The 10,851-nt window shown below is 34.7% G+C and overlaps 1 protein-coding gene across 1 annotated transcript; it reads right to left on the bottom strand.

Moving 5' to 3' along the window:
• Nucleotides 1-7,810: 7,810 nt before the first annotated feature.
• Nucleotides 7,811-10,685, bottom strand: LOC116124777 (the record flags this gene model as incomplete). Its single annotated transcript, XM_031410518.1, has 5 exons — nt 7,811-8,298; nt 8,406-8,516; nt 8,996-9,102; nt 9,746-9,855; nt 10,414-10,685. Coding segments are annotated over 5 exons (714 nt in total), but the record flags the coding sequence as incomplete, so codon positions are not given.
• Nucleotides 10,686-10,851: the final 166 nt, after the last annotated feature.

Here is a 10,851-nt window from a genome sequence, read left to right as displayed (position 1 = left end):
TTGAGCACAACGAGTATAAATAGACAGCTCTCTCTCACAAAATTGAGATCGACACTCTTGAATTCAACAAAGAAATAGCAAAGATACACTATGAGAAAGACTGACTTACATTATTTAAAAATACTTAGAAAACCAAGCACCTATACACCAGATCGCAGTTCGCGATCTATTTGTATCTTGGCTAACGACTAGGAATATATATAAAAAAAAATACAGGGATATAGGACTCGCTTTAAACATCTAAAGCACTATAAAAACCCTATTGCTCTTTATTGTTTTACATTTTGCATACTATTGTGAAAATAGTACTTAATCAACTCTCATAATCATCTCATGTGTGATCTCATTTCATCACATGCGAATTGTTGGTGTCAAAATATGCATCAACATCTGCAACCAATTTATGAAAATGTAAAACAAATTAAATTACATCAATAAGCATGCCAAATTATATGAAACTCATATCACTAATTTGAGACTTTAGAGGAACCATTTGATCAGGTTTCTGTGTGTCCCACCACTTGATTGTCCCTTATTGGCCTTTAGTGATGGTGTTGAGAAAGCTGATAAACTTCCATAAGTCCCCAAAAGGATCTTCAAAAACTTGATCAACCGGCTGCGGTGAACAATTATATCGAGAGAAGGAGAAATTCCAGCGAAGGTTGCCTCGGTGAAATGAAGTCAGGAAATGAAAGCCATCATGATATTCCTAGGGGCTGCCGCATTTGATCATTATGATATCACAATTGGCACAAAAACCAAGGCACTTGGTGATCATGTTACAAGGATGAGGATTTGTAATGCTGAGTATACTATATATATATAAGTTTTGGCTAGTTCTGCATGCTGAGGCCATTGGTATTTGGATATGGGATGGTGCATGAGGTCAACTAGATAGATTTTTTTTTTTCTTTTCTTCGGATTTGTATAATCAGGAGAGAATTAATTCCTTTGTCCTGTACTCATTTGCTTGGGCACATACGTGGCATCGGCGGACAAGTGTCAGTTTGGTTCAATTATATATGTTATGTTGCCCTGGATACATATGAAAACTATAGACAATTCCTCTTAATTTGATTTCTATTTATATCGTGAGTTTATTGATCATCAATAAGAAGAAGGGAAGTTCTGCACCACCAGCCTTCCTATAATTTGTGTTCTTGACTTGTACTACGGGTTTGAGTTTGAAGAATGGCCAATCTTTTAAAGGGACAACTTAGATTTTCACAGGTGGAAAGCATGAATTTCAGCACTCTTTTTTTTGTCCGTTCACTTTACTTTTAGAGGAATAGGAAACAGTTGACTTTATACCATGTTGGTGTTCGTTGCGTTCATTAAAATCCCTAAAACTCACTTTGCAAACTGGTAATTTTGTGAACCGTGTTCAAAGCTGATGAACAGAGGTGCTTATGGGAGATCCGAACTTAAATCTTTGTGAAAACAAACCACAAATCTGACCATATAAACAAACACAGTGAGAAGCACTAAAAATAAACCAGGAGCATTTTATCTTTGGGAAAGGAAGAAAAAGCTACAAACTAGCGAAGGTATTTTTCTTTTTAAGAGAATATTTTATATTATCACCATCACCACCAACCCTTCATACGTTTATTGGATAAACGATGACTGTTGAAAAACTTAAAGTAATATTATCTAAATAATTATTGATGAAGTATGAACTCAAAAAGCCTCTATGAAGTCAACTACGAGCTGCTTGAGTTATTATATTCATTATATATATTTATAAGTGAAGGTACTCAACCTAGCTCCATTCTCCAATTTCCACTTATAAATAAGCCGACGTTTCATGCAGAAATGGCATATTACATATATAATATTCATAAAGCATGGTTGGTGAAATACACAACCATATAAAATGCATGAAAAAATTAGCAACTAAATAAACCCCATGTGAACAGTAAGACTCATTTCATTCGTCTCTGATTGATTAATTTAACCCCTGACTAGCTAGTTGCAAGAAGCCAAAAACTACGGAATCCTTGACATTCAAGATTAATTATTTACTCGATTTGTAATGTTATCCTATATTGGATTAAATACGATAATCTAATTATTGGGCACTCTTGCGATAGTTCAAGCCAGTGAGACGACTGCTAGGACAGTGGTTAAAGCACCTAGTTTGAATCTCTGACTTTTAAGATTTAAACAGTTGATTATACGATGAGATGATGTGCTAGTGTGCGTGTAAACTGGTTTGGACGCCTTTTTTCATTTAAAAAAAAAAAAAAAAAGGTTTAGATTTATGAAATTCAATAAAATTGAGAGGGAGTTGACGGTAATTATTTATTTCAACAAAACCCTTTCTCATTTGTCAACAAAACTGGCTTTGGATAGGATAAGATTTGGACTAGGTCGTTGCATGGAAATTTCCATGGTAGCCAGTTATATATAGTACATACAAGAATACAAAATATAAGAAATTGTCCATTGTATTTGTCATTCCACCAAAACCAAAAGCACTTTCCTGAAGTGACACGTCATGTTTCTGAAGCGTTATCTGAAAAATTGCCCTAAAAAATATCAACTGTCCAAAGTTGTTTTATAATATCGAGAGTTGGTAGTTGTTTGTTACCCCCACAAGACAAGTATACACTCTCCCTTCTGTATATTTTCCACAGAGGAAGAGAGGTCAGAGGTTGAAAATAATGAGGCAATTGAAAGAGATGATGATGATGATGATAAAAGAGGGAGAAGATGGAGATGGAAGCACTGTAGCGTTTCTCTTGTGGGCATTTCTGGTAACTCTTTCTATAATTTCAGCTGTTTTTTTCTCTTGTGCTGGAGGTGCTTCCAAGGACAAAGATTCTGCTACAAATGCTGATGCAGCTTATGGCTCCAATTGTGCTGCGGGCTGCGGCGCCGGCTGCGGTGGATGAACCTCATCTTCAGCTCTCCAGGATGAAAAATAATTTAGTCATCTAGTCAGGGTTGACTCCTCAGAAAAAGTTGATAGGAAAGCTTTAGTTGCAGAGATGAGGTAGTTGATGTAACAGTTTTAGTTACAGTTACAGTAAGATTACGACGATTATAATATTATTTGTGTCAGAATATGGCGGCTTCTTGTCAAATATCAAAAATGTATTTGGTGTAGTGAAAATCAAAACGGCATAGATCAGAGCCAAAGGATTCTTATCTCCTTTCTATTTTTCTTTTATTATCTTTTCAAATTATTGTGGTTTAAGTAATTTGGTCAAACACACCAAAGTTTACCTATAAAAGCAGCCACTTCTTCACCGGTGAAACCATCTATAGAAACTCAACTTTAAAACCCAAAAGGAAAATGGCAAGAGAGAATAATCTTTTAGAAGTAGAATTGATAAAGATTTAGGATTGAGTTTTTATCCAGAAAAAGGTATCGGAAGAGGATTTACGATAACGAAAACAATAGGTGAAATTTCGAAATTAACAGGAGATAATTTCGACAAAGAGCTTATTAGAAAAACCAATTCCGAAACTGTCAATGGCAGATATGGTTACAGGAAGAATATAAGTATGATTAATATCCATCGTCAATACTCAATAAGAATATAAGTATGATTAATATCCATTTATTCAAACCACTTCTTTAGTCATAATAGCCTTTATGGTCTTTTGTATGAATATAGCCTTTGGTTCAAGTTATCTGAGGATCAAAATGTAATGTTGACAACCTTATTTTATGTTGCCACCAAATATTGCAATTCCAAGCGGTTTAAGTCCCTGTATTATATAATTTATACTCCGAATAATATTGAAGAGTACTAGTTAGAACCTTAAGAATTAGCGGGAACCAACCGAATAACGACTTTTGGCGCCTTGGAAATTGGAGTTGAAATCTATCTGTCATTTTTATTATGTGTTCAGATTTTCGTTTGGCTCTGTGTTGGAGCCATTTGGGTGAGTCAGTTTTTTGGTATTTGGATATGGGTTACTGAATGTGAACAAAGGCCAAAAGAGAGCACGCATGCTCCAAACAAAGGAGGGAGATGGGCACAGGCACCCTAACAGAGTTCAAAGGTCAACAATCTTACCCTCTCACGCAAATTATGCAATTCATTTGAACGTGTTCTTTTATTGCCCGAATCATTTTGTTTTCTCCTCATCAATTCTTCAGGGAACTCCATCTCTTATGTTATGCCTAAAAAAGGGCTAACCTATGTTGATGTCAACAAGCATCAATCAGAATTCAGGAAGACCTCTCACTGTCTAGAATCTATCATGTCTCCAAAGACACAAAGAATATAGCTATCAACAACCCAACTGACTCAAGTTTTGCCTATAGATGAATTTAGTTTGCACACCTATCCAAACTTCATTTAATTTAAGGATATTCTTTGAATTCTCAACCAATGGGAAGATAGGAAAGATCTGCATGACACCAATCCACTTGTAAAATTGTAATCATTACCTTGAGTACAACGAGTATAAATAGGCAGCTCTCTCTCACAAAATTGAGATCAGACACTCTTGAATTCAACAAAGAAATAGCAAAGATACACTATGAGAAAGACTGACTTTACATTATTTAAAAATACTTAGAAAACCAAGCACCTATAACACCAGATCGCAGTTCGCGATCTATTGTAATCTTGGCTAACGACCAAGAATATATATAAAAAAAAATACAGTGGATATAGGACTCGCTTTAACCATCTAAAGCACTATAAAAACCCTATTGTCTCTTTTATTGTTTTACATCTTTGCATGCTATTGTGAAAATAGTACCTTAATCAACTCTCATAATCATCTCATGTGTGATCTCATTTCATCACATGCGAATTTGTTGGTGTCAAAATCATGCATCAACATCCTGCAACCAAATTTATGAAAATGTAAAACAAATTAAATTACATCAATAAGCATGCCAAATTATATGAAACTCATATCACTAATTTGAGACTTTAGAGGAACCATTTGATCAGGTTTCTCTGTGTCCCACTACTTGATTGTCCCTTATTGGCCTTTAGTGATGGTGTTTGAGAAAGCTGATAAACTTCCATTAAGTCCCCAAAAGGATCTTCAAAAACTTGATCAACCGGCTGCGGTGAACTAATTATATCGAGAGAAGGAGAAATTCCCAGCGAAGGATTTGCCTCGGTGAAATTGAAGTCAGGAAATTGAAAGCCATCCATGATATTCCTAGAGGGCTGCCGCATTTGATCATTATGATCATCACAATTGGCACAAAAATTCCAAGGCACTTGGTGATTCATGTTACAAGGATGAGGATTTGTAATGCTGAGTATACATATATATATATAAGTTTTGGCTAGTTCTGCATGCTGAGGCCATTGGTATTTGGATATGGGATGGTGCATGAGTTCAACTAGATAGATTTTTTCTTTTTCTTTTTCTTCGGATTTTGTATTAATTCCAGGAGAGAATTAATTCCTTTGTCCTGTACTCATTTGCTTGGGGCACATACGTGGGCATCGGCGGACAAGTGTCAGCTTTGGTTCAATTATATATATGTTATGTTGCCCTGGATACATTATGAAAACATATAGACAATTCTCTCTTAATTTGATTTCTATTTATATCGTGAGTTTATTGATCATCAATAAAGAAGAAGGGAAGTTCTGCACCCACCAGCCTTCCTATAATTTGTGTTCTTGACTTGTACTACGGGTTTGAGTTTGAAGAAATGGCCAAATCTTTTAAAGGGACAACTTCAGATTTTCACAGGTGGAAAGCATGAATTTTCAGCACTCTTTTTTTTTGTCCGTTCACTTTATCTTTAGAGGAATAGGAAACAGTTGACTTTATAACCATGTTGGTGTTCGTTGCGTTCATTAAAATCCCTAAAACTCACTTTGCAAACTGGTAATTTTGTGAACCCGTGTTCAAAGCTGATGAACAGAGGTGCTTATGAGGAGATCCGAACTTAAATCTTTGTGAAAACAAACCACAAATCTGACCATATAAACAAACACAGTGAGAAGCACTAAAAATAAACCAGGAGCATTTTATCTTTGGGAAAGGAAGAAAAAGCTACAACTAGCGTAAGTTATTTTTCTTTTTAAGAGAATATTTATATATTATCACCATCACCACCAACCCATTCATTACGTTTATTGGATAAACGATGACTGTTGAAAACCTTAAAGTAATATTATCTAAATAATTATTGATGAATTATGAACTCAAAAAGCCTCTATGAAGTCAACTACGAGCTGCTTGAGTTATTATATTCATTATATATATTTAATAAGTGAAGGTACTCAACCTAGCTCCATTCTCCAATTTCCACTTATAAATAAGCCGACGTTTCATGCAGAAATGGCATATTACATATATAATATTCATAAAAGCATGGTTGGTGAAATACACACACATATATAAATGCATGAAAAATATAGCAACTAAATTAAACCCCATGTGAACAGTAAGACTCATTTCATTCGTCTTCTGATTGATTAATTTAACTCCCTTGACTAGCTAGTTGCAAGAAGCCAAAAACTACGGAATCCTTGACATTCAAGATTAAATTATTTACTCGATTTGTAATGTTATCCTATATTGGATTAAATACGATAATCTAATTATTAGGCACTCTTGCATAGTTCAAGCGGTGGGACGACTGCTAGGATGTGTGGTTAAAACACATAGTTTGAATCTCTGACTCTTAAAATTTAAACAGTTGATCATAACGATGAGATGATGTGCTAATGTGGGTGTAAACTGGTTTGGATGCCTTTTTTCATTAAAAAGTAAAAAAAAAAAAAGAGGGGTTTAGATTTATTGAAATTCAATAAACTTGAGAGGGAAGTTGAAGGTAATTATTTTATTTCAACAAAACCCTTCTTTATTTGTCAACAAAACTGGCTTGGGATAGGATAAGATTTGGACTAGGTCGTTGCTTGCATTCATGGAAATGTCCATGGTAGCCAGTTATATATATGCACATATAAAGAATACAACAAATATAATATATTGTCCATTGTATTTGTGATTCCATCAAAAACCAAAAGCACTTTCCTGAAGTGACACGTTATGTTTCTGAAGCGTTATCTGAAAATTGCCCTAAAAAATATCAACTGTCCAAAGTTGTTTTATAATATCGAGAGTTGGTAGTTGTTTGTTACCCCCACAAGACAAGTATACACTCTCCCTTCTGTATATTTTCCACAGAGGAAGAGAGGTCAGAGGTTGAAAATAATGAGGCAATTGAAAGAGATGATGATGATGATGATAAAAGAGGGAGAAGATGGAGATGGAAGCACTGTAGCGTTTCTCTTGTGGGCATTTCTGGTAACTCTTTCTATAATTTCAGCTGTTGTTTTCTCTTGTGCTGGAGGTGCTTCCAAGGACAAAGATTCTGCTACAAATGCTGATGCAGCTTATGGCTCCAATTGTGCTGCGGGCTGCGGCGCCGGCTGCGGTGGATGAACCTCATCTTCAGCTCTCCAGGATGAAAAATAATTTAGTCATCTAGTCAGGGTTGACTCCTCAGAAAAAGTTGATAGGAAAGCTTTAGTTGCAGAGATGAGGGGGTTGATGTAACAGTTTTAGTTACAGTTACAGTAAGATTACGACGATTATAATATTATTTGTGTCAGAATACGGCGGCTTCTTGTCAAATATCAAAATGTATTTGGTGTAGTGAAAATCAAAAGGGCATAGATCAGAGCCAAAGGATTCTTATCTCCTTTCTATTTTTCTTTTATATCTTTTCAAATTATTGTGGTTTAAGTAATTTGGTCAAACACACCAAAGTTTACCTACAAAAGCAGCCACTTCTTCACCGGTGAAACTATCTATAGAAACTCAACTTTAAAACCCAAAAGGAAAATGGCAAGAGAGAATAATCTTTTAGAAGTAGAATTGATAAAGATTTAGGATTGAGTTTTTATCCAGAAAAAGGTATCGGAAGAGGATTTACGATAACGAAAACAATAGGTGAAATTTCGAAATTAACAGGAGATAATTTCGACAAAGAGCTTATTAGAAAAACCAATTCCGAAACTGTCAATGGCAGATATGGTCACAGGAAGAAATAACTCTGTGGCTGCATTCTTTGTATTTTCACTGAGGTTTCAATCTATATACAGCAATGGACTCTTCTTCTCTAGCAACAGTTTAAGGTTCCACATGGATATATCCTCTACTGAAATAAGGAAAAACTGCAGAACGTAATTTCTTCTGAACAACGCCTGTGTTGAATAACGGTTGTTACAGAAGAAATTACGTTTGGTTTTTCCTTATTTCAGTGGAGGAAATATCCACGCGGAATTTTTCTGCTGGTACTGGGACAAACATATCTTGTAATGTCTCTGGTATGTCAAAATCTTCAAGAACCTGCAGAAGAAAGGTCATATGTTGGCATTTAAAAAATTTATGTAATGAACTATGAAACATTAAAAATGCACGGGTGAATTTGCGAGTTTTCCAATGTGTAAACGAACCTTGAAAACACCATCCACAATACGGCCACCAACAAGGAAGGTGCATCCTGTTCTCTTGCATCCAATCAGTATCTCCAGCATCTTCCCGTAGTCTCCATCGTAATATTTAGGCTGAAACAGCAATTAAAAACAAACAATGAAGATCAGCTAATATATTTAGCAATACTTCCACTCAAACAGAATTTAATACAAATATATAAATTTTTGCGATCTAATTCTAAGCCACCTCCATGGTAAGGTTTCAGCATTCAATTATTATTTGCTTTTTCCCATATTACCATGCTCTCCTTCCCTATCCCAACCTCCCAAAAATAAATAAGAAAAAAGTTCCAGAGTGGTTGTAGTATTAGCAGCCCCTCAAACCAAGCTGCTTGTAGTAACAATTACCTACAAACTTCTAGCATTGAATTACATTTTTGTTGCACCACTTATCTGGGGCAATTTATGAAGTGTCTCAAGAGCCACATAATAGCCTAACTTCTGAGTTTCAATATCTTTTAATTCTTAAATCTGTAAAGTCTTCAACCCTAACAAATAAATACAGTGCAAATGGTAACAAAATGAATTAAAATTGATTTTAAGTTCCATACATTAATAAGTCTCGCTACTGTATCTGCACCGATTACGAAAGCACTGCCTGGAAAAAGTTCAGCTTTCTTATAAAAAAAAGGCTGATTTGAAACAATTACAGTCTTTCCTGCCATTCAAACCAAAATTATTAATATGCCAGGATACATAATCAAATAAGTTCAGCTAATACTTCTACGCAAGGTTTACTATTAAAGAAATTCAATACTTAAAGTAATTTTCAATATCACAACCATAGTTAAAGGGGGACCAAAACTTTCAAACTACAGAAAATTAAAGATCATGGGGAACACTGCATACTACACACTCTTAACAAAAGAAAGAAAGAAAGAAAATGTTATAAAACACTGAATTTCCACACAGTATAAATAAAGTATGCAAGCTGTAAAAACATCATTGGTCATACAGGCCTTTGACTAACAGAATCATTTTCATTCACAATGTCCAAACTGCCAGATTAGCAAGGCCTGGTTATTGATAGCCTCCAGCACAAAGAAACAATGCCTCAGGGTTCCTGTTTGGTTCTGTTGTTGCATTAATTAAACATTTAAATTAAAGTTTGTCGGCAGATGATGTTCAATTTTTCAAAACGTCAGTGATTTCACAAAAGCAACCAAAGCAGGATATGGCTATTTAGAGATTTTTATATTATCTTTGTGACTTAGATTGACACAACCACACAACCAGAAGAAATACCGTGTTGAACACATCTTAAATCCACATAAAACATATAGTTAAAAAAACAAACATACCAACATTTTCAAATTGCTTGACACGATCTTTGATTTGGGATACTGACAATGGAGGTTTGTCCGCATTGACTGCTGATATTTCAAAGCATGGATAACCATCGCCACAAATGCTACAAAAAGAATGAGTTATTGATGAAAGATATCTTCATGGCTGGCAATTTTCAGCGTGCAACAAATATAACATCAGGCACATGCAAATGTTAAATCCAAATATATAAGAGCTTTTATTAGGAAAATCATCATCCCTTCCATAACATATTTATTAACCTCTCACCATTTTTATAATTTGTAGTATATGCATTGATACTGCAGACCTTTGCTCAAGATACGTCTAGCACGTTCATATATCATTATATCATACAAAGACAATTTTAGCCCTTAAAAATACTTTAAATTGAGAATTCAAAATTAGAGAAGCTTTATAGTATCTACAGAATCATATTTTTTATGAAAATACTAGCAGAACCCAAATTCATCACTTTCTATTAATTTGGAACATGAATATCTATATATATAGCCAGTTATTGAAGTTTTTCAAGGAAAGAGTGACCCATCATGAAAGATCAATAGTTGGTGGAAACAATATGAATGTCTAAAAGACTTAAAACATGACTAACTAGAAAATAAAAGAAAAATAAGTCAACAATAACAGAAATGTGTTCATGTACCTAGTTGCAATTTCCAAAAGCTTGAGGTGACCATCATGTAATGGATTAAATGAACCAGAAAGTATTACTTTCCTCTCTTCATTAGACAAGCCACTTGAAAATGGATAAACCTTAAAGCAAATCTCCCCATTTAAGAGTTGTTCTAATTCTTGTTCTTCACTGAACTGTTGCTCAGATTCAGTAACTTTTTCAGATTCAGTCAACCCAGAAACAAATGTTGCTGGGACTTTGCATGCATTTGCAATCCCCTGAAGCAAAAGATAAAATGCCAATTAAATTATGATATGTAAGGAAATAAGGAAAGAGCCTGTGTCTTCATGAGAAAATAACGTGACATTTAGCAAAGCAGTGCAGCACAAAGTCATCTTGTGTGTTCATAACCATCAAACACTGTTCTTCTTTACCTATTTTCATATATCAAAGTTCATAAAGTTATAC

This window comes from Pistacia vera, unplaced genomic scaffold, assembly GCF_008641045.1.
Source record: "Pistacia vera cultivar Batoury unplaced genomic scaffold, PisVer_v2 Contig1550, whole genome shotgun sequence".
NCBI lineage: Eukaryota > Viridiplantae > Streptophyta > Magnoliopsida > Sapindales > Anacardiaceae > Pistacia > Pistacia vera.
The sequence above is the reverse complement of the archived record's forward strand: the minus strand, read 5'-3'. Positions and strand labels throughout refer to the sequence as shown.